Below are 25,343 nucleotides of genomic sequence, written 5' to 3'. Positions count from 1 at the left end.
TGATTTATAATTAAAATAATTCCACTGCAAATTGGTGCTTGTATTTGTATATGCTTGCCATCCATTGCACCGAGGCAATGGGGAAAGAGCTACTTTAAGCCAATCCTCGGATGTTTTGATTTATTAAGGAAATAATAAAAGTAGCTAACAAAAAATAAAATAGAAAAAGTAAAAAGGTACAAAAAATAAAAGTGTATAACTGCTGAATATTGTTATATACGATGACAAACCATGCGGTTCCGGGTTCCGACTAACAAGCAGATCAGTTTAAAAATGTGGGTTATAGCCGAGATTAATAGAAACCAATTGCATTTACACAAAAAAATGTTTTGAAATCATAAACATAGGACCAATTATTAGACTACGTAATTATTTCTCAATTATTTGTTTACAGGAGACCAATTTGGCCGGAAACACTGAATCAGAAGACACATCATCAAACATACAGCAAGAAAGCAATGAACTTGTACAGGAAGACGGAGAAAATATTGAAGAGACACAAGTTCAATCAAATAATAAAATAAGTAAATGTAAATCACTCACAAATATGAAACCAAAAAATGTGAGAAGCGAGGATCCTCGAATAGGCGAGACCTTCAACATCTTGAAAAATATTGAAGCAAAGAAAGCCAGGAGGACAGAGAAAACGGAATCTACTCTATATGGGGAGTATGTCGCAAGTCAGCTTGAAAAGTTTGATCCACATCCACGAGCTGTGGTTAATCACAAATTTGCCACCATTCTTTTCGAAGCAGAAATGGGAACATATCGACATCTGCATTCTGCATCTATGCATCCAAACCCCAGCCCACAATGGAGTTACCCTGAAAGTAACAGTTCGGCGTTAACATCGACTCCATTGCCATCACCCAATTATAGCCAGCAACCAGAACAGACATTCCAAGGAAAAAAAAACATCTGGCTGGGATGCAACATCAGCAACCAGTACTGACTCTACACCAGCATTTTTATCAGCGCTCGGTTCTGCTCCAGGACTTGTCGCACTCAGTATGGCACAACCCTCGACATCCACTAATGAGCCATCACCTGGACAATATGAACAACTATATTAAGTGTCGCAAATAAAATAATACCTACTTAAGTACCTAATGTTTTTATAGGCTAAATTTTATAAGCAAAACCAAATAAAAATTTACCTTGATATATTCTTGTAGTGATTCAACTAAGGCCAAGCAAACTTCTGGAATAATGGACAAAATTAATTGCTTCGATACTTTAAATGTGTACGCCAGACTAGTAAAGGAATTTCCAGTTGCTAGATAGTGTAGGGTAATGGCCAATCTTTCTTTCGCTGGAATAGCTTTTCGGTAATTGGTATTCTTTTTCTCAATTTTTGGAGCCACTAAATTAAGCAGTTCATCAAATATTTCTGGGGACATTCGGCAGAAGTTCCTAAAATGAACAGAGTCTTCATTCCGAAGCTCATCCAATAAATTACTCGCGTTCTAGGACCTTCTGTTTTTATACGGTGTTGTCATCCACCAGCGTCTGCGCCTTCACTTCTTATTTTTTTTTGTTTAGTAAATTATGTAAAACGAGAAATCCTGCACTTGCACACATTAAATCATCATCACTTTCGTTCGATGACATATTTAGCTCGATGAAAAATTGAAAAACCACCACACAATCAAAAAAAATTTAAAACCACGGAACCGCTACCAACGGTCTTCAATGCAACACTAAAAATTCGGTGTTGACGATCTTCTCAAATCCTTACGCAACGCTTACCAATTCCAACGCCAATGACACCACATGTGCCGTTGGCGTTGGTCTACGTTGGAAACTCGGTCTGTAGGCGGCTTAATAACTAATTTAAAATATATGCTTATGATGTTATCACAGGTTTTTATATTATTCGATAATTTATTAAATTCGAACAGACCTTTATAAAGCACCGAATTGAACAGTGTTACATTTATAAGATAGGATAAAATCTGTACAATTTCTTGTATTATTATGGACATCATGAAATATTAGTAATTTATCACAGATATATCTTGGTAAAAGGCCCTTTTTAACCTAAATATAAACATATTAACGTCAAACACTACTCATTCATGGACGGACAACATATTTAAGACATTTAACATTAATTTAATTGGTGTATAACGGTTGCATTTTAAAATTATCCTTATAGACCTATTTTGAATTTTTCCCAATTTTTTTGGCAAATTATGTAATAGCGTTGAACAAAACTGCAAATACAAAGAAATTTTAATAGACATCGACAGATTTTGGCCTATTCTTGCTATAAATCCCACTTTCTTTGCAAATTTTCTCATAGTATAGTTCATAGTAGAAATTAACAATTTGGTTTTAAAATTTTCAAATTTATTAGACCTTGGTTGATAAAATCGGCTTTAATTCAAAAAGTTTTTGAGGTGCAAAAAACGTTTAGATGTGAAATTGTCCGAAAATAACTAGACTTTATTATGTGTAATTCTTTTAAGAAATTTTCAATTATTTCATAGAAATTTTTGCAATAAAATTCAGAAATTCGTAAAAAATTAGCAAAAAAAAAATGGCCTAACCAAAAATGTCCCTTCTATTCAAATCTTGAATTCAGAGGCACGTTTTTACAACTATATTCATCCTCAGGAATTCCAGTATTTTATCGTGAAAAAATTATAAAAGTATTTACAAAAGGTTCTCAATTTATGGGCAAAAATGTCGATCAAGTAATAAAATTCATAAAATTACAATTTGGTTTTAGAATTTTTAAATTATTGTCATGGCATTTTTGCGAATTTTCAAAGTGCTCTCAGAATAATAATAAATAATTAATTATCACTAATAGTGTTATATTTATTGTAGTGCCCTGAAGATGGTCTAAAATAACGTCGGCAATATTAAAATGTAAAATATGAGTTTCATTTCACTCCTCACATCCACTTTACTTCGGCAAAGTTAAAGTTTCGACGTTTGCCTCTTTCCTCAAATTGTGGAGGCGAATATCGATCAAACTTTGAGGGTTAAAAATTAAAACCAACGAACGTGTTTCCGTTTTGTTTTTCTAAATATGGCAGCGTCCTCCGCTTGCGATTTGGTTGTTAAATATGAGGTTTTGTGAGTATTTTAATTAACTTAAGTTAATTTAAGTTTCACTATCAATTGTTTTAGGAGGGCCCAGAATCTGTTGGAAGAGAAAGCGAGGCGACAGTGGCCTCAAAAATGGGCGGTTTGCCTCAATTTCGATAAGGTAACGTTTTATTAAATGTGAATTTTTAATATCACAGTCCTAGTTAAACGGAAATAATAGTTGCAATGAAAATTGTTGAAAGGGTGACCAGGGGAGGAGTAAAAAGTCATAAAGAGGAAGAGTAAAAACGAGTCTAAGAGTCAAAAATCTAAAGAATAAAATGTCAAGTGATCATGAGGACGAAGAGTTGATGAGTAAACGAGTCAGGAAGTCAAAAAGCCAAAGAGTCAAAATGTATTAAAGGCGAAGAGTAGAAGAAATAAAGAGTCAAAGACTCAAAGAGTAATAAAGACGAAGAGTAAAAGAGTGAGGGTCTTATAAAGATAAAGAATAAAAGAAACAAAAAGTCAAGGAGTCAAAAGTCGTAAATAGTAAAAGAGTCATGAAGATGAAGAGCAAAATTGTCAAACGGTAATGAAGACCAAAAATAAAAGAATCAAAGAGTCAGAGAAAGAAAGAGTAATAAAGAGGTAGAATAAAATGGACATAAAGATAAAGAGGTCAAAGAGTCAAGGAGTCAAATAGTGAAAGAGTGAAAGAATGAAAGAGGGAAGGAGTAAAAGAGTGAAAGAGGGACGAAGCAAAAGGGCAAAGGAGTGAAAAAATGAAAGAGCGAAGGAGTGAAAGAATGAAAAAGTGAAAGAGGGAACGAGTGAAAGAGTCAAAGAATGATGCAGTAAACGAGTAAAAAAACTTATATTACTTTAATTTATTAAATTTAAAAAATAAAAATTAATCTAAAATCTAAAATCTAAAATCTAAAATCTAAAATCTAAAATCTAAAATCTAAAATCTAAAATCTAAAATCTAAAATCTAAAATCTAAAATCTAAAATCTAAAATCTAAAATCTAAAATCTAAAATCTAAAATCTAAAATCTAAAATCTAAAATCTAAAATCTAAAATCTAAAATCTAAAATCTAAAATCTAAAATCTAAAATCTAAAATCTAAAATCTAAAATCTAAAATCTAAAATCTAAAATCTAAAATCTAAAATCTAAAATCTAAAATCTAAAATCTAAAATCTAAAATCTAAAATCTAAAATCTAAAATCTAAAATCTAAAATCTAAAATCTAAAATCTAAAATCTAAAATCTAAAATCTAAAATCTAAAATCTAAAATCTAAAATCTAAAATCTAAAATCTAAAATCTAAAATCTAAAATCTAAAATCTAAAATCTAAAATCTAAAATCTAAAATCTAAAATCTAAAATCTAAAATCTAAAATCTAAAATCTAAAATCTAAAATCTAAAATCTAAAATCTAAAATCTAAAATCTAAAATCTAAAATCTAAAATCTAAAATCTAAAATCTAAAATCTAAAATCTAAAATCTAAAATCTAAAATCTAAAATCTAAAATCTAAAATCTAAAATCTAAAATCTAAAATCTAAAATCTAAAATCTAAAATCTAAAATCTAAAATCTAAAATCTAAAATCTAAAATCTAAAATCTAAAATCTAAAATCTAAAATCTAAAATCTAAAATCTAAAATCTAAAATCTAAAATCTAAAATCTAAAATCTAAAATCTAAAATCTAAAATCTAAAATCTAAAATCTAAAATCTAAAATCTAAAATCTAAAATCTAAAATCTAAAATCTAAAATCTAAAATCTAAAATCTAAAATCTAAAATCTAAAATCTAAAATCTAAAATCTAAAATCTAAAATCTAAAATCTAAAATCTAAAATCTAAAATCTAAAATCTAAAATCTAAAATCTAAAATCTAAAATCTAAAATCTAAAATCTAAAATCTAAAATCTAAAATCTAAAATATTTTTTTATTATTTTATCATAAAATCATAAAATTCCAAAAATCCAAAAATTTAAAACGTCAAAATATCAAAAATTTAAAACGTCAAAATATCAAAAATTCATAAATCCAAAATCCAAGACTTTAGAAATCTAGAAACACCGAAAATTCGAAAATTGAAAAATCAAAAATCAAAATCTTAATTTCAAAAATCTTAAATTGAAAAAAGTCCAAAAAATTTTATAAGACAAAAGTCAACAATTTTAAGACACTAAAGCCTAAAATCTGAATAATCCGAAAATCTCCAAGAATCTAAAAATTACAAAAATGCCAAAAACATTTAGAAATGTGACAAAAATCAATAAATATAAAATTCTCAACATCCTAGAATATTAAATTTTAAAAACTCAAAATATCCAAAAATTAAAAAAGTTCCAAATTGTATTAAAAATTTAAAAATTCCAAGAATTTAATAAGACAAAGGTCAACATTTTAGAAAGACCAAAACTTAAAATCTTAAAAATCTAAAATTTTAAAAATATTTAGAAATTCCTAAAAACTCAAAATTCTAAGATCCTTAAATATTAAAATTTAAACATCCGGAAAGCCTTTAAAAAATCCTAAATTCAAAATTTCAAAAACCTGAAAACTTAACATCATAAAATTCCAAAAATTTTATATGATAAATGTCAACATCAGAGTCATCCTAAACCCTAAGAGTTGAAAAACTCCGGAAAAATCCAAAATAAACCTTGAATCCTAGAAAACATAAAAAGCCAAAAATAATCAGAAATTTCAAAAACCTAAAAACTTAAATTTGTTAAGATCTTAAAATATTAAATTTTAGAAATTCAAAATACCAGAAAAAATTATTTATATGTCAAAAATCTAAAAAATCCAAAAATTCTAAAGATAAAAGTCAAATATCTTAGAAAAATCCAAAAACCAAAAAAAAAATCCTAGAATCCTAAAAAATCTAAAATGCTAAAAACTATCAGAAATCTCAAAAGCCTAAGAATTGAAATTTCTCGAGATCCTAAAATACTAAATTTTAAAAATCCAAAACTCCAAATTTCCAAAATTTCTTTAAGATAAAAGTGAATATTTTGGAGACCATAAGATCTGAAAATTCCGGAAAACCCTATAAAAGACAAAAAATCAAAAAAAAAATCAAAAATCTTAAAAAAAATAGTTGTTTCAAAATTTTAAAAATTTAAATATCTTAAGATTCTAAGACTTAATTTTGAAAATCCAAAATTCAAAAAAAAAATAAAATCCAAATTTTAAATATCTAAGAATTAAGAAAAGATCCTAAGATCCCATTAAAAGATCCTAAAATCCAAAATATCAACACTTCAAATAAAAGAAATCCAAAAACCCATAGAAAAAATATAAAAATCCATAAACTCAATAAAAATCCAAGAGTCTTATAAGCCACAAATCCAAATAGTTGAAAATCAGGAAACCTAAAAAAAATCCTAAAATCACTAAAAATCCACAAAAGTCTCAAAAGATCCTATGATTCTACACTTAAAAAATCCAAGAAAGTAAAAATCAAAGAAAACAGTCAACATTAAATAAGAAGACTATATAAAAACTCAAAGATTCAAAATAAAAAAATTCTAAAAGTGCAAGAATTTAAAAACTAAAAATATGTATAGATGCCAAAAGATAAAAGTTAACAATTTAAAGATATTAAAAGCAGGATCTAAAAAATCTTTTGAAAAATCCAAAATGTTCCAGGTCCTATCAGAAACGATTCGGGAACACGGTTTAACCAGGGAAGAATACGACAGGAGAACTCGCTTTAAAAAACCAAAAGGCAACTTAGAACCGGACATTTGGCCAATAAAACCGAGCAACCGTATACCAAGAACATCTTCAGGTACAGAAAACTCCAATTTTTTCCACTTTCTTACTTCTGTTATTTATAACATTTTTCAGGAGTGATAGGCTGTAGGGCCTACAAAGAATATTCCCTAGAAAAGTTCGGACCGTTATACCTCAGCCCCAAGCTGACCCTACCTTACGACCCACCGTACCATTCAATCTATTTAGCAACAACTAGAGTATAGAGTTTTATACAACTAGAGTTCGTACTAGAGTTTTATACAGGTATCATACTAGAGTTTTATACAACTAGAGTATCTTATGTAGTCTTGTTTGGTATTAATAAAGTAAATTGGAGAGATTTATTAGAATCTTTGATGTGTCGCAGATGCCGCACTAAATAGTCCATGCGCCTATGTCGTATTTTTCTATGAAATCATTTTAAATGTTTTACACTATTTTTTATTTTTCTTATGAGAATGTCCATTTTTAGAAAGGAAATACTATCGAAAAATTGACCGCGGACTAAAATCCAAGCATTGTACAAAACATTTTAAACACTCCTAGCACTCACAGACTTCTCACCTCTTCTTAGCCAGTCTGTTAAACAAAGATAAAACACCTGCGTTCTGGCGATTCCTACTTTAGGCTGTGCAAGTGATTGTGTATCTCTCTCTATCCCACTGATTTTGAGGATTACGGCCAAAAATCCCGATAAATAAAATTTTTAATACAAATAAAATTTAAGGCCGGATCTGTGCAATTTTTTACTCTTGAGTGGCTGGGACTGAGGTCAAAGTCTAACAAAATAGTACGTGGGCATATGTAGTCAAATTTTACGAATCAAATGTATACATTTAAAAAAAAATTGATTTATTTAATGAAATGATTAAATATCGTTTAGGATATTACTTTATGACTCTTTCTACATAAAATTTTGCGATGCATGCTGTCGCGAAAAGGTGGTTCCTATTAAAAGACAAATGTGAGTGTCGCAGGGATCCCTGATTTCCTCTCGAGAACTTGACTGAATTCTGCTTGTTTCAAAGCATTCACTTAGATTAGATTTTCTTAAAAACAATGTAGACTTTTGCGAAAAAGAGCTTGCGAAGAACTACCTTTTGAGAATTACTTTTTTAATATGCTTGGAGAGAGAAAGAGAGAGAGAGAGAGAGACGACTGGTGGCGCTTCAATCGCAAGACTGCTAAGTCGTCTGCGCATCCAGGTGCCAACCAAGTATTGCCAATGTATAAATATAAAAATGTAACTTTAGACGCGGGAAATAATTGTTGCAGCGACACATGCCATGTGGCAATACAAGCAACACCGGCACACGGACTATTCGCGGCACATCAAAGATCTCATCTAATAGATCTCTGAACTGGACTTTACTAATTATATACTATAAATCATTTATTAATATTGTTATTATTATTATTACTCAAGTCTTGTGATTTCTCCCGGAAGAAAAATAAAAACTAATTTTCTTTTTTATCAAGTTACAACAAGAGAAAATCGAGGGAGGGAAAATTCGCTTCGCTAACTCTGACCCGAGGCAACTATAAAACCTTTTAAGTCTCTCGGTGATGCCGTGAGGACGCTTTTCGAAGAAAAGCACTAATGAAAAATTCCGTCCGAAAAAGGCAAAGAAATTATTTCATACTGAGATAATACAATTTGTAACGAGCGGTTTTCTCGGTCATGCATTCACCAAAAAGGATGAAAAAAGTTAAAAATACGACTCAGAACGTCCGAGTGTTCAAATGTTGAATTTTTATGAGGAATTTTGTGCATTTTTTTTCATAATTGAAACTACAAAGAAAATCAATAAATATTACATTTTTAAACGAAATTTATGCATAATTTAAATATAGATGACGAAGGTTTCTTTTATTATTCAAAAAAAAAAGCAATCATAAAATATTACATCCCAAGCAACACATCATATATTATTATGGTTAAATATACAGGATGTCCAGTAATTAATTGGACATAGGTTAATGTAGGATACCTGACAAGAAAATAAACCGTTTAAGCTCAATATCGCCTAGCACAATGTTATTGGTTTTCGTTCTACAGGGTGTTAAAACTAATTTATTGAAATATTTTGGAATCCACTGGACAGATTAACCTAAAATTTGGCGTACTCTTATTATTTGGGATGTGGAACACGAATATGATATCTATTTTGCCATTGCCACTAGATAGCGCCACATACAACAACATTGAGTGATTAAAAAGGTCATAACTTTTTTGACCTCCCTGTACGACATTTACGAGTGAAAATAATAAAACAGCACTGAATTCTAGTCAAAAAAAGGTATACTTCTTTGATCTCCAAAAAAGTAGACCGTTATCGAAATAAACGCATTTTTTTATTAGGTTGCATATGAACACTTAATCTAAAATTTAATTAATAGTCATCTTCCTCATCATAGTCATCATCATCAGGGTTAAGTAATTTAATATTTTGTATTATGTTTTTAGTATTAAGGGTAAGGGTATAATAAAGATGCACTAACATTTTCGAATGGTTAAAAGATAATCTGTTTCTAAGAGGTGTATGTACGTGTCCCCAATTTGAAAATAAGCGCTCAACTTGAGCAGAAGATGCCGGAATTTTAAGCAACTTAAGAGCCAAGGAGCCCAAGACTGGGCACTCCATCATAGCCATACTAACGGTTAATACTAATACTTAATACTAACGGCTTCGTTACGTTCTTCTTATAAAGAATTTCGAATATACCTACAAAAAAGTTTATAAGTATTTATTTTATAAAAGTTATGGATATTCATTTACCTGATCTGATATTAAAAGAATCCCATTCCTCTATTCCCTTGTTGTTGAGATGTTTAAAAAGAAAAGAATTTATTTTTCCAGTGTGAGACGAGGATAATTTTGAATTGTCATATGTTGGATGAAAAAAGTATGCTGTCAATGCATAAACGTTTAATGCCATTTCTTGTCTGCTTTTTAGTTTTTCTGCAAAAGATTCTGGTACCTCCAATGCGAGCCAAAGATTCACAGCATCTGCCAACGAAGTATCCCCGCTCTGACAGCTATTAATAAGATTACAAATTGGATTTTGTATATCTAAATTTCTTTGGACGTCATCAGCAAAGTCGTCATTGAATATTAATGCAGTAACTTGTAGTCTTGCAGCTGCTATAATTTTTTTCATGTAATCTAAATTTTCCAAAAAACTCTTAAACGCATTACGATATGAACACCAACGCGTCTCTACAGGAAGTTTAATTCTTCGACCTCCTTCATCTAAAATCATTTTTTCGAAGTCAGGTTGCTTGAACTCTTTAAGCACAAGAACAACATTTTTCAGCAATTTCTTGTCCAATATATCCTTTGCTAAAAGATTGCCTGTGTGACTGTTACAAGTACTGTGCCACAAACAATGTTTTAAGAGAGATCCCATTTTAACCATTGCACTAGCGTTATCAGAAACTACAGCGTACACATCAACATTATATTTTTCTTTAGCAATTTCTCTAGATTGTATAATTATCTCAGCAAGTTTCTCTGTAGTCTCTGATTCAGTCGTTAAATCCCAGGCATCAATAAAACCACTCTCTCCATCGGTCGAGTGTAACATTGTTACAACGGTCTTGGTGTTGCTAGATGAATTTTTCCAACCATCGCACAAAATGACCGAATCTGATTTAACCTCTTTGCGAGCACTATCAAGGCACTCTTTATAACATGTCTGCAATAGTGTTGTACTGAGTTTTTTACGGCCAGGTATGTGATCAACATACGCAGGACGAATTGTCCTAATGAAGTTTTTGAATAAAGGTGATTCAACTACCCTAAAGGGTAGATTACATCCAAATATAAATTTAGCCAATGCTAGATCTATTTTTTCATCTTCGTTTTCTCTTAAAACATCTATATATTCCGTTATTTTTCTTGATTGTTTGAGCTGTCTTTTTTTTCCAGATGGAGTATTAGTAGGATCTAAATTTATTGCATCGTTAACAGATAAAGTTGATGAAGATTCTACATCAGAATCAGCTAGTTTGCTTTTTTTATTAGACATTACCAGTGTCGTTAACAAATTTCTTTTTGGGGGCTTTCGAATTATCCCCAAGTCATCTTCATTTGTTTTTTTTGCAAAATTTGTATTATTTTTAGAGTTAGGGAAACTTTCTTCGGTTACATCAGGAGCCGCGACTTCTTCTGTATTATTGGTACTATGTGAATCCGTTGAACCAACTGGAACAAGCGATCCATCTTCCGACACTAAGTAAGCCTCAACTTGAATACATTGACCATTTTTTGAATGTGCGCTCTAAATAAAATAAAAAATAGTAAATTTATGTAAGTGTGCAGGAAGGAATTCTTAAATAGAATCAATTCGATATCAAAAATGCGATATTATATTATTTATGCAATATACAGGGTGTCATTGAAATGGTGTAAAAAAATTCGGGGGGTGATAGTACTCCTAAAAATTTTAAAAAAAGTTCCTATAACTATAGGGTGGAAAATGCATATTAAGGGAGTTAGGGGCACTGAAAGGGTAAATTTAAAAAACGGTTTTTTGAAATTGTAGGCTTAAAAAACGAGATAAAATTTCGAAAAAAAATCCTCTGCCATAAATTTTGACCCAAAATCAAATGGTGGTACTGAAAAATAATTTGGAAAATCGGAAAGGGTAGTTTTTGCAAGGGTAGGGGGTTAATTCGCGAATAACTTTTTTTAGGTTATTTTCTTCGCAACGTGGGTTCATTTTTTAAGAACTACATACTTTTTCCTACAAAAAAAGGTACTCTTGTTGCACATCGCCCAGAACGATGGTTTTCGAGACAATTGAAGGCAAAAAGTTTGCTCTGATGGGCTGCTAACTGGTTAAACAACATAAACTTATGAAAGTTATGAGGTTTCAAAAGTAAACAAGTAGTTATTAAATAATTAATTGAAAAATCTAAATTTCATGATTTTTAAAACATTGTATTGCTTTAAAAAAACGAAATAAACCAATTACCAAAATTCCTTATTAAATGCATACTTATTTGATTCATTAGCCTAGTTTACACCGCGAGTACCAAATATTCAATACGCGGACCCAATCCCCTATTCTCAAACTCAACGTGCGCGAGTTGACAAGTTTACACGTAAATTATTCCAAATTGTGACTTAATAGGTTTGAGAATATGTAGAGGTTTTAGTCCGCGTACTGAATATTTGGTACTCGCGGTGTAAACTAGGCTAATGAATCAAATATGTATGCATTTAATAAGGAATTTTGGTTTATTTCCTTTTTTAAAGCAATAAGATGTTTTAAAAATCATAAAATTTAGATTTTTCAATTAATTATTTAATAACTACGTGTTTACTTTTGAAACCCCATAACTTTCATAGGTTTATGTTGTTTAACCAGTTAGCAACCCATCAGAGCAAACTTTTTGCCTTCAATTTTCTCGAAAACCATCGTTCTGGGCGATGTGCAACAAGAGTACCTTTTTTGTAGGAAAAAGTATGTAGTTTTTAAAAAATGAACCCACGTTGCGAAAAAAATAACCTAAAAAAAGTTATTCACGAATTAACCCCCTACCCTTGCAAAAACTACCCTTTCCGATTTTCCAAATTATTTTTCAGTATCACCATTTGATTTTGGGTCAAAATTTATGGCAGAGGATTTTTTTTCGAAATATTATCTTGTTTTTTAAGCCTACAATTTCAAAAAACCGTTTTTTAAATTTACCCTTTCAGTGCCCCTAACTCCCTTAATATGCATTTTCCGCCCTATAGTTATAGGAACTTTTTTTAAAATTTTTAGGAGTACTATCACCCCCCGAATTTTTTTACACCATTTCAATGACACCCTGTATAAAACTTTTTAATTTTGTGTGTAATTAATTTATCAAAATATAATAATATAAGAACTGTCCCTTTTTCAATAAATAAAAATTCATTGGTCACCGTTCTTGATTTTAATGTTTTTGTGAATTTAATTTTGTATAATAGTCATTGTTTATTACCATAGTCATATTCTTTAAATTTTTTCCACGTAAGAATTCCACCCTGTGTATGATTATTTATTAGTAAACTTACTGTACCACTACTTTCATGTACAACAGGAAAATCATCATCATCTTCGTATTATGTAGCTTATCTCTATTATAAGATATTATGTAAAAAACCAAATTTTAAAATTTTATAGTGCACGGGAAGGATGGGAATTATAAATGTACTGTAATTACCTGTGAGCTTGTAATCTTCTAGCGCCGGTATTTTTAATAATATTATCACAGAATCTACACTTTGCTGAATATTTCCCATTTTCTTTTATCAAATCTAAGCGTTCCCTCAGGTGTTCCTCAAGGATCACATTTGGGGCCGCTTCTTTTTAATGTTTTTATGAACGACATCCACTCATGTTTTAAATATTCCAGATTCTTATGTTTTGCAGACGACCTGAAATGTTTTCTAGCTATCTCCTCTCTTAATGACTGTGTCAATCTACAGTCAGATCTTTCCAGACTGGAAGAGTGGTGTGTTCAGAACTGCATGGATTTGAATCCAGCCAAGTGCTATAGTATTTGCTTCTCCAAGCGTAGAAATACCACAACATTCGCATATTCCTTGTGCAATAGACCCTTGTCGAATGTGACAACAATTAGGGACCTTGGAGTCATATTCGACTCATCTCTTACATTTAGCTTTCATATATCTGAGATAGTAACAAAAGCCCTTAAAATAATAGGTTTTGTCAAGAGATGCACAAGAGATTTTACAAATACCCCTGCTATCCGCATGCTCTACTGTACATTGATCAGACCTTTGTTGGAGTATGCCTCCTCAGTCTGGAGTCCTCATTATGCCTGCTATATTCACAGGTTGGAACAGGTGCAACGGAGAATGCTGAAATACCTGGCATTTAAATCCAAAATTGATCCTGTTGACAACTACCATTATGATTACAGGGTTCTGTATGAGCTGTTTTGTCTTCCTCCTCTTGTTGTTCGTCGGAAACAACGGGATTTAAAAAATTTGTATAACCTTCTGACTGCTTCTGTAGATTCACCAGACCTGCTATATTCAATAGGTCTAGCAATACCTACGAGGAATACAAGGTCAAACAGCCTTTTCTACCAACCTTTCTGTAGAACAGACATCAAGTACAATAGCTTTATTGCTAGATCAGCCAGGCTTGCAAATAATAGTACATCTCTGAACATAGATTTCAATATAAGTCCAAGGCGCTTTGCTAAGTTTGTTGAGGATTTTCATGTGTGACTTTGTATATTGTTGTGGGGTTTTTGCTATTCTGTTTAATTGTGTGTACATACTATTCATACTTCATACTATTGTGTGCTGGTTTAAACCAATTTTGGAGGTGATAATTGGGTTCAAGGGAGTGAAAACTGAATTTAATTAATTTTATTGTGTTCTTTTGTTGTATATTTTTTAAGTTCTCCTGTTGCCATTATTTATTAATCCTGTTTTATTCTATGACTGTGATAGTGATGGGTTGTGAATATCAAATGATAATTATATAAAATAATACTAAGTATAAATTGTTTGAGGTTATAAATTATTGTTATTGTAAATTATGCTATTTCTGTAAAAATGGGTAATGCCCGTAAATAAATAAATAAATCAAATTTAAGTTCTTGTTGCACTTTCTTCCACTCATTTTATGTCACTTAATGAAATAAATCAATTAAAATATAATTTCTCTCATCGATTTACACAGAGGAGACGGGATACAGAACCCCTTACACTTCTGAGAGAACAGGAACTAATAAAAATAAACATTAAACCTAACCTAGATCTCCATTGTCGACATTGTTGACATTGTTGACATAGTTGACGTGTCGAGGTCGACAATCAAAGTCGACGCGTCGACGCCCATCACTGACTAGGACACATTGTCTAATTCTTTTATTTAAATTTTGCCTGACCACAAACAATGATCCTTCTGGGGCCCTGATGGTATTGACTCCTTCCACAATCTTTTGCCACAATTTCTGATGGTTATTTATTTAATTTTTATACACAAGTGATTTCAAGTAGCCCCAGAAATAAAAATCTAAGGGATTAAGATCGGGAGTACGCACAGGATATTCACTACATCTACCAATCTATTTATAGGGATAAATTTCGTCCAAGTAATTTCTGACTTGCAGTGAATAATGTGCCGGTGCACCATCGTGCATATACCAACTGTCACGTCTTAAATTTAGAGGCACATCTTCTAGAAGAATGGGTAGATCATTCCTCAAGAAATTTATATAACGTTCTCCATTAAGCTTAGCTGGCAATTCAAACGGTCCCACAATACAATCCCCAAAGATGCCACACCAAATATTTATTGAAAACTCATGTTGAAAATGGTGTTCTTGTGTAATAACTTAGGTCTTAGGTTCGTTTTTAGAGGCCATTAATAATAGTCAAAATTCAACCTTTCTACATAGTTTATTCAACTATCTGCAAAAACAATATCGGTGAAAACATCTTGTCGAACTTGCATGGTCTTATTTATTTAATGTAACACGACGTTATCAAGTGTAAACTGTTTACACTTAAGTCAGTTTACACTTGATAACGGTTGGAGATACTTACCAACCGAAACGTCGTGTTACATTAAATAAATAAGACAATGCAAGTTCGACAAGATGTTTTCACTGTACCATTGTCTACCACCTTTAAAAACAACAATATCGGTCGTATATTGACCGGACATCGCACTTGCTTACTTTGCAGAATTGCATAAAACTATAACGATAACAATTACCCTAGGATATTAATTAATTCTAATAATATACCGGATGATTTTATTTATATTAAAATTACTTCATACTACAGTACACTTGGAAAGCATGAGGATTTTCCATCGAATAGATATGATTGTTATGCCAACTAAAAACACCTCTCCTTGTGAACGTGGCTTCATCCGTAAATAAAATTTAATTACAAAAAAATGGATCATTCAATTGGCGCTCTCTTAAAAATTGACTGAATTGGAGTCTTGCAGGAAAGTCTTGTGGAAGAAGATTTTGAACTGAAGTGAAATGATACGGATACAGTTTTTCTTGGCGTATAATTTTGGACACCGAAGATTTCCTTACACCAGTGGCTGCCTCAATACGTCTTGTGCTGGTTTCGGGATTTTTGATAACACGAACCAACATTTTATCTTCCATATCTGCTCTAATTATCCTTGGCCTTCCCGCACTTACGTTTTTTGAACGAAATGAGCCCGTTTCGCCTAATCTATCGTACAACGCTTTAAATGTTTGATGATTGGGCTGCCTTCTATCCGGATACAGATCTAAATACCGCTGCGCTGCTCTTCGACACGAAAATTTTCTTGAGCATATACACATACCATATCCCGCATATGAGCATTAGAAAAATCATTGTGACGTGGCATTTTTAAGCGAAAATAACACAACAAGAACACGAGCTTAAATTAAAGACTTACTTATTAATACTGTACCTTAACAGGTCGTAGTTATGACGTGTTCATCCTAGGCAAGGCCTACTTTGTAAAACTCCGATAATAATTTGTTCATACGCAACCTAATACAAAAATGCGTTTATTTCGAAAACGGTCTACTTTTTGGAGATCAAAGGAGTATACCTGTTTTGACTAGAATTAAATGCTGTTTTATTATTTTCACTCGCAAATGTGCGTACAGGTAGGTCAAAAAAGTTATGACCTTTTTAATCACTCAATGTTGTTGTATGTGGCGCCATCTAGTGGTAATGGGAAAATAGATATCATATTCGTGTACCTCTTCCCAAATAATAAGAGTATGCCAAATTTTAGGTTAATCTGTCCAGTGTATTTCAAAATATTTCAATAAATGTTTGGTAAAAAATTAGTTTTAACACCCTGTAGAACGAAAACCAATAACATTTTGCTAAGCGATGTTGAGCTTAAACGGTTTATTTTCATGTCAGGTATCCTACATTAACCTATGTCCAATTAATTACAGGACACCCTGTATATTTATTCAGCGATTTTTTTGTAAATTTTTGGTTAAGATATATTTTTAACTAATATGATCAAGGAAAATTTACCAAATTGTATATTATGTACGACTCTGTTTGCAGAAAGGAAAAAAATTCGGCATTTAAAAAAATTGACACGGGATTTACTACGCCTTAAATATTTTATAAAATTCTTCTGAAAAATCACTGTTTTTCGTCCATATTATTCAATCTAATAACGCTGTTTTTATACTAAATAATTACATATCAAACTTAAATAAATAGTGTTATCAAAATAAAATAAAACAATAAATTAAAATTAATTTAAAATCTTTATAGAGATAAACGATGATGATATAAGAGAAAAACCATTATATTACTTGGCACCCCTTTTGCCCTATAAAGGTCAAGGCCATGACATGCTTGGGGGATAAATTCAAGCTCCATTTCTCCCCCTCAAAAAATCCGAGTGCGTGTAGCTTTATGGCTTGTGCGTGTAAAAGGGACCGATTCCCATTTTATCCCTTTAGCACGTTTTATGGGTTTTTTCTGAAAAAGAAAACCTATTAATGCTCCCGTTTTTCTTCAAGGACCAAAACTGGTACATCACTACTCTGCTTAATCCCATTTAGGGGGTGAAACTTAAACTCTACACTAACAAATGGAGTCATTTAAAATGAAAAATTTGTCGCATGTTAGTCAGAAAAGAATCGACTGTTCTGCTGCCCCCATTCCTGTGAGAAATACGGGAGATCTCTACGATAGATTGGCACGCCGGGAGAGCGACTTTTGACTGTTTTAAATGACGTCAATTTAAAATTCCTCCTCTCTAGTCTAGACGTTGAATTTCTATAAAATCTCAGTCGCATTCTTCCTCGCCCTTTTTTTTATTCCCTAATGGATGTTGCGACTGACTGAACGGACTAACTTACGCTGAATAGGTGCCGACGTCCATTATGTGCAGTTAAGTCGATTTATTTTGGAAAATCACGTGGAAATTATTGATGGACTATACTGGGATCTTTAAGTTGCCAATTTAGTCCAAAAAGCTTTATATAGGGACTTGGATTATAAAAGAATGTAGCTCAAAAGTTGTATGACCTACAAAAAAGCTTTATATATGTAATTATTCCTCAGGAAACGCGCTTACTTTGGTTAAATACTTCATTTAGGTACCCGAAGAAGTTTTCTAGTGAGCCTCAATAAACTAAAAAATCTGCTCGAAAAATTACCTCAGGATCAAGGTTTTTTTCCCACGGTAATTTTTAACCTAGAGATCAAATTTTCACTTAAAATCTATACACAAAGTACCCTCTAAGATACAGTAAAAAAATCATAAAAATATCTTAATTAGATCAGAAGATATATGGAAATAAGTTTCAGAGTAATAAGTCAAATTGTTTATTTAGTCTTCAATTTTGAGTTTGGTAAAAAAAATTATAAAACATTTATCACAGCAGTGATTTTAAGGCGTCATCAATGAAAAGCAAATAAACAGAATTTTTTTTTAAATAAAAAAGTGATGTGTGCGGTTCTATTATAATAAAGAATTAATCTCAGCTAATCTAATAAATATTATTTTTCCTTTCTTAGGATTAAATGCATAAAATATTTATCACTGCAGTGATTTTGTACTTTGAAATAGAATTTCCTAAGCACGAAAATAATTTTAAAAAATTTATCACGACAACGATTTTTTGGAAGAAAATAAACAGTGATTTAAAAGCTTTCTTACTAAATTTTTTTTAAAAATCACTGTTGAGATAATTTAAATTATCTCGCCTAATTAAAAAATCACTATTGAGATAAATCGTTTTTAAGCCTTTTAGGAGAGCCATTTCCTGACTCCTTCTCAATTTGAAAATCACTGTTTAGATAAACGGTTTATCAGTTTTAAGACGATAAAAGTAAAATCTGCGTCGATGAAACTACAAAATCTAAAAAGAATGATAAGAGAATGAAGAAATACTAAATTTTTAGCTTATTCCAGGCAGTCAAAGCTATTAAATCACAACTAGGATTAATCAAAGCGGTAACTTTTTAATTTATTATAAATCACTGTTTAAATAAATAATTTTTCTATTGTTGCCTAAAACAGGAACGATCATTGTTTTTAATAATTACTGTTTAATAAATTTTCTTAAACAAGAAAAAAAACATCACAACTGTGATTTTTGTATGGTCATCATCAAAGGACCATAAATACAATATTTCCTCCTCCTATCCTACTGCGATAAATATTTTATCAATTAAACCTTCAGGAAACAATATTATTATTTATTAGGCTTAAATATCCCTGCTGAGATTATATTTTTTTATTTTAATCAAGCCAATGCACTAAAATTAAAATCACTGTTGTGATTTTATAATTTACAAGCGCATCAAAGATAAGACTTTTAAATCATTGTTGATTTGCTTTTCATGAATCAACGTTTAATATCATTGTTGTGATTATAACAGCAGTGATTATTGAAATGTGACATTTATTTTTACGTTAGACAAGTTAGACAAAGATTTGTTTTCATCACAACAGTGATTTTAAAAAATATTTATTTTAAGAGTGATTTTTAGTCATGGTTCAATCAGAATCTCTATACTACATTGAAATATTAAAACGTTCTCTTAAACAAGGAAATAATCTTTATCACAGCTGTGATTTTAAATCAATGGTCAACAAACAAGCATAAAAACAATATCTAAACAGTAATTGATAAAATTCAACGATATCATTCATACTTATTGAACAATATCATTCAACTTGAAAATAAACAAATATTTATCACAACAGTGATTCTTATAATTTATTTGTCGCTTGTCTCAAAATAAAATACTAAATCTCAACAGTGATTATTAAAAACAATGAACAGTGATTTATAATAAATTTAAAAGTTACCGCTTTGATTAATCCTAGTTGTTATTTAATAGCTTTGACTGCCTGGAATAAGCTAAAAAATAAGTTTTTTTTGTTCTCTTAGTATTTATCACAGCAGTGAGTGAGCAATTAACCGAGATAATTTAAATTACCTCAACAGTGATTTAAAAAAAATTTAATAAGAAAACCTTTAAATCACTGTTTATTTGCTTCCAAAAAATCGTTGTCGTGATAAATTTTTTAAAATTATTAAAAATCTTTTAAACATATTTTGATGCATTTTCTCAGACAAGGAATTTCTTTTCATCACAAATGTGATTTTAAAAAATATTTATTTTAAGAGTGAGATAATTGGTCATGGTTCAATTAGAATTTTTATTCAACATTTAAATATTAAAACGCTCTCTTAATCAAGGATTTAATATTTATCACAACAGTGATTTTTAGATGTAATATTTATTTTAAATGATTAAGGCAGATAGATTTATATAAAACATTTTTAAAAATCACTGCTGTGATAAATAATTTCTCATGTGTAATAAAATATATGGAATTGTTTAAATGATTTTAGATTTTCGAATTTTTCTAATCACTATTATAATGAAATTTGCCTTTATGGATTTTTGTTGTAAAAATCACTGCTGTGATAAAATATTTCTTTTCAACTAATTGAAAATCACTAAGGTTCTTATGCCGTGATTTCAATTTAAATCAAAATCACTATTATTATTTTAGGTCCAAACAGAGAAAAAAAATTATTAATTTTATTAAAAATCATTGTTAAAATAGATATTTCTAAAAAAACAAAAAAAATTATTTTTTTGCTCATTCCAGATAGTCAAAGGTTATTAGTTTTAAATCGCTGCTGAAATAAATAATTTATCTGTTGTTAATAATCACTGTTGAAATGAAATATTTTATCAATCCACTTGAGACTCACAGAGAGATAAATTTTAAAAATCACTGTTGTGATAAATATTTTTCTATGCTTAAAAGAATAAGTGAACTTGTTTAATTAGATTTAGATCGTCAAATTGTTTAAATCACCGTTAAGATGTGACCATCGATTAAAAATCATAGCTGTGATAAATATTTTTTTTGCTGAAAAAAATACATTAAATTTTTATGTGCAGTTTAAAAATAATCTCTGTGATAAAACATTTTTTTTTTAATTTAAAATATTCAAGTTTCATATGCATACTATATATACATTTAAAAAATCACTGTTGTGAGAAATATTATATCTTAAAAATCATTGCTGTGATAAAGAATTATAAGAGAATTAATGAGAAAAAAATTAGATCGGAAAATTTTTACAATCACTATTGAGAAAAAATTATCGTTATAGTGCTTTATTGACAACCGTTTAAAAATCACACTTGTGAATAATTATTTTTCTTGTGTAGGAAAATTTATTGAAATTTTATATAAAGATTCTAACTGCCTTATTGACTTAAAATAAATATTACATCTAAAAATCACTGTTGTGATAAATATTAATTCCTTGATTAAGAGATTGTTTTATTGTTGAATAAAGGTTCTAATTGAACCATAATCAAGAATTACTCTTGATATAAATATTTTTTAAAATCACAGTTGTGATGAAAAAAATCCTTGTCTGAGAAAAGGAAGCAAATAAACAGTGATTTAAAGGTTTTCTTATTGAAATTTTTTAAAATCACTGTTGAGGTAATTTAAATTATCTCGGCCAATTGAAAAATCACTATTGAGATAAATCCTTTTCAAGCTTATTAGGAGATGACAATTTCCTCATTGCTCCTCAATTAAAAAATCACTGTTTAGATTAACGGTTTATCAGTTTTAAGACAATAAGAGTAAAAATTGCTCTGCGTCGATAAACCTTCACAAAATCACTGCTAAAATAAATCAAACAGTTTGCAAATCACTGCTGTGATAAATATTAAGAAAACAAAGGAATACTAAATTTTTAGCTTATTCCAGGCAGTCAAAGCTATTAAATCACAACTAGGATTAATCAAAGCGGTAACTTTTTAATTTATTATAAATCACTGCTGAAATAAATAATTTATCTATTGTTGCCTGAAAAAGGAAGGATCATTGTTTTTAATAATCATTGTTGAGATTTAGTATTTTATTTTGAGACAAGCGACAGAAGAATTATAAGAATCACTGTTGTGATAAATATTTGTTTATTTTCAAGTTGAATGATATTGTTCAATAAGCATGAATGATATCGTTGGATTTTATCAATCACTGCTCAGATATTGTCTTTATGTTTGTTTGTTGACCATCGATTAAAAATCACAGCTGTGATAAATATTATTTCCTTGTTTAAGAGAACGTTTCAATGTTTGAATGTAGAATAGAAATTCTGATTGAACTATGACTAAGAATCACTGTTGAAATAAATATTTTTTAAAATCACAGTTGTGATGAAAAGAAATCTTTGTCACAGACAATGCATCAAAATATATTAAAAAGATTCTTGATAAACGGTAACTTAAAAATAAATTTCATATATTAATAATCACTGCTGTTATAATCACAACAATGATATTAAACGTTTATTCATGAAAAGCATATGAATAAACATTGATTTAAAAGTCTTATCTCTGATCTGCTTGTAAATTATAAAATCACAACAGTGATTTTAATTTTAGTGCATTGGCTTGATTAAAATAAAATAATTATCGCAGCAGGATAGGAGGAGGAAATATTGTGTTTATGGTCCTTTGATGATTACCAAACAAAAATCCCAGTTGTGATGTTTTTTTTTCTTGTTTAAGAAAATTCATTAAATTTTCGTATAAAGACTCTTAAGGGCCCATTTACTAAAAATAACTTTTGTGATAAATATTGAATTTTAAAAATCATCACTCTTATAAATATTTCTTTTTTTGTAGAAGATTCATGCCTAAACATAACCTTGGAGATAAATAACACATCCAAAAAATTGTACGGTATGGTGTAGAAATATTTAAAAAAAAGTGAGATTTGGTCAGAGTTTAGAATATTTTAAACGAAGACTTTCTTAACTATTGTTCTTTATTAGTGGCCATTTCAAAATCACTGTTGTGATAACAAAAATCTTGTTCAAGAGAATAAATTTAAATCTCATATAAAAATTTTAAATGAACAATGAGAAAAAATCACTGTTGAGCTTACATTGTGTTTATGGATTTATATAAATCACTTTAAAAAATCACAACTGTGATAAATTATTTTTTTTTGTTTAAAAGAAAATGTACTAAAATCTTGTAAAGATTCAAAAATGTTGCGAAAATCAATATCTTATTGTAAAAATCACTGCTGTGATAAAATATTTCTTTTCAACTAATTATGAAATTAAAGCTTTATTTATCTTACACAAATAAAAAGTGATTTAAAAGTGTTATATCTGCTCCGCTTGTAAATTATAAAATATTCATAGTTATAAAATCACAACAGTGATTTTAAACTTGAGTATAAAAAAAACTAAAATTTTTCTATCACAACAATCAGCCTGGAAATTATAAAACATTCACAACTAAAACATCATATCAGTGATGTAAAAACTTGGTCAAATTTTTTTTCTTCTTGACGTTGAATTTATAAAAAAAATATTACTACAATGATTTAATAAGTACATTCTTAAAAAGTAAATACACTGTGATTTAAAATCCTCTATCAATATAAAAATTTATTTTTCTCTGATCAATCTAGAAATTATAAAACATTTACAATTATAAAATCACAACAGTGATTTCAATTTTAGCGCATTGGCTTAACTTTAGTAAAATATTAATTTTAGCAGTGATTTTTATGCTTAGTAAATTATATTATTTTTTTCTGAAGGCTGAATTTATAACAAATTTAACACATCAGTGATTTTAAAGCTTCATATATGGAAAGCAAATGAACCCGGGTATAATAAGTAAATGAGGAAGAAATATGGTGTTTATCGTCCTTTGTTAACGACCTTATAAAAATCACAGTTGTGATAAATGTTTTTTCTTGCTTAAGAAAATGTATCAAAAAATCATATAAAAACTTTAAATACCCATTTACTAGAAATAACTTGAGAGATAAATAAAAAAAATTGTACTTTAAAAATCACTTATGTGATGAAAAAATCTTGTTGAAGAGAACACATTCAAATGTCATATGAAAATTCTAAATGAACAATGAGTAAAAATCAATCACTGCTGAGCTTACATTGTATTTTTATGCCAAGATAATAAGTAAAATTATCTTATTATATCATCTAATTTTTAAAATCATTGTTTAGATAATATTGTATTTATAGTCATTATCGATTATCGTTTAAAAAATCACAGTTGTGATAAATGTTTTTTCTTGTGTAAGATAATGCTTTTAAACTTCGTATGAAAATCTTACGATGTGCCATAATTAAGAAGGACTTGAAAATTGATATCACATTTAAAAAATCACAAGAGTGATTTTCAATTTATCGAAGAGGTTTAATTATATAAAGGTCTTAATCTGAATAATGGTTTTGAAACTGTGTAAAAAATATTTTTTTCTTTGCAGCATTAAAAATTAAACATTTAACACAGCAGTGATTTTAATTTTATTTCCTAAGCATGAACATAATTTTAAAAAAATTATGACGACAACGATTTTTTGGAAGCAAATAAACAGTGTAGATTTAAAAGCTCTCTTACAATTTTTTTTTAAAAATCACTGTTAAGGTAATTTAAATTATCTCGCCTAATTGAAAAATCACTATTGAGATAAATTGTTTTTAAGCCTTTTAGTAGATAACCATTTCCTGATTCCTTCTCAATTTAAAAATCACTGTATAGATAAACGGTTTATCAGTTTTAAGACGATAAAAGTAAAATTTGCGTCGATGAAACTACAAAATCACTGCTAAAAAGAATGATATTAATCAAACTGTTTGTAAATCACTGCTGTGATAAATATTAATTAAGTTTGTACCCCGAGAGTTTAATCTTGTTTAAAATCTCTGTCATTATTTTCAGTCTAAAAAAAAAATAACTTTTTAGTTAAATATTTCACGAGTAACAAAGAAAAAAATATTTTTTTCAATCAATTTTATTAAAAATCACTGCTAAAATATATACTTTTAAGAAAACAAAGAAAAACCAAATTTTTTAGCTTATTCCAGGCAGTTAAAGCTATTAATCACAACTAGGATAAATTAAAACGGTAACTCTTTAACTTATTATAAATCACTGCTGAAATAAATATTTCATCTGTTGTTGCCTAAAAAGGGAAAATATCATTGTCTTTAATAATCACTGTTGAGATACAATATTTTGTTGCGAGACCAGCAACAAGTGAATTATATTGTTTAAGTGTTAGATCGCTAAATTTTATAAATCACTGTTGAGATATTGTTTTCATGTTTGTTAGACCATCGATTAATCACAGCTGTGGTAAATATTATTTCCTTGTTTAAGAGAACGTTTCAATGTTTGAATGTAGTATAGAGATTCTGATTGAACCATGACTATGACAAGAATCACTGTTGAAATAAACATTTTTTAAAATCACAGTTTTGATGAAAAAAACTCACTTATCATCAATATGTTTTAAAAATCACTGCTGTTATAATCACAACAATGAAATTAAAGGTTTATTTATTTAAGACTTTAATTAATTATAAAATCAAAACAGTGATTTTAATTTTAGTGCATTGCCTTGAAGAGATTTTTGGACCTAGAAAATTATGTTTTTTTTTGAAGATTGAACTGATAAAAATT

The 25,343-nt window shown here is 29.4% G+C and overlaps 1 protein-coding gene across 1 annotated transcript; it reads left to right on the top strand.

Annotated features, from left to right (window-relative positions):
* Nucleotides 1-3,006: 3,006 nt before the first annotated feature.
* LOC126738249 (uncharacterized protein C20orf85 homolog) lies at nt 3,007-7,080 on the top strand. The gene is made up of 4 exons (XM_050443490.1): nt 3,007-3,087; nt 3,142-3,220; nt 6,715-6,856; nt 6,916-7,080. The coding sequence occupies exons 1-4, from the start codon at nt 3,041-3,043 to the stop codon at nt 7,044-7,046; spliced, it is 399 nt and encodes a 132-aa protein (XP_050299447.1). The 5' UTR covers nt 3,007-3,040; the 3' UTR covers nt 7,047-7,080.
* Nucleotides 7,081-25,343: the final 18,263 nt, after the last annotated feature.

The sequence above is a fragment of the Anthonomus grandis genome, chromosome 7, assembly GCF_022605725.1.
Source record: "Anthonomus grandis grandis chromosome 7, icAntGran1.3, whole genome shotgun sequence".
Lineage (NCBI taxonomy): Eukaryota > Metazoa > Arthropoda > Insecta > Coleoptera > Curculionidae > Anthonomus > Anthonomus grandis.
This window is presented reverse-complemented; position numbering and strand designations above follow the sequence as displayed.

What these genes read in the sequence shown, in the direction of transcription:
- LOC126738249 (XM_050443490.1), top strand. Translation starts at nt 3,041, where the DNA reads ATGGCAGCGTCCTCCGCTTGCGATTTGGTTGTTAAATATGAGGTTTT. An exon ending in GTTGTTAAATATGAGGTTTT is followed by an intron (nt 3,088 to 3,141) that starts GTGAGTATTTTA and finishes CAATTGTTTTAG; the next exon opens with GAGGGCCCAGAATCTGTTGG. An exon ending in TATACCAAGAACATCTTCAG is followed by an intron (nt 6,857 to 6,915) that starts GTACAGAAAACT and finishes AACATTTTTCAG; the next exon opens with GAGTGATAGGCTGTAGGGCC.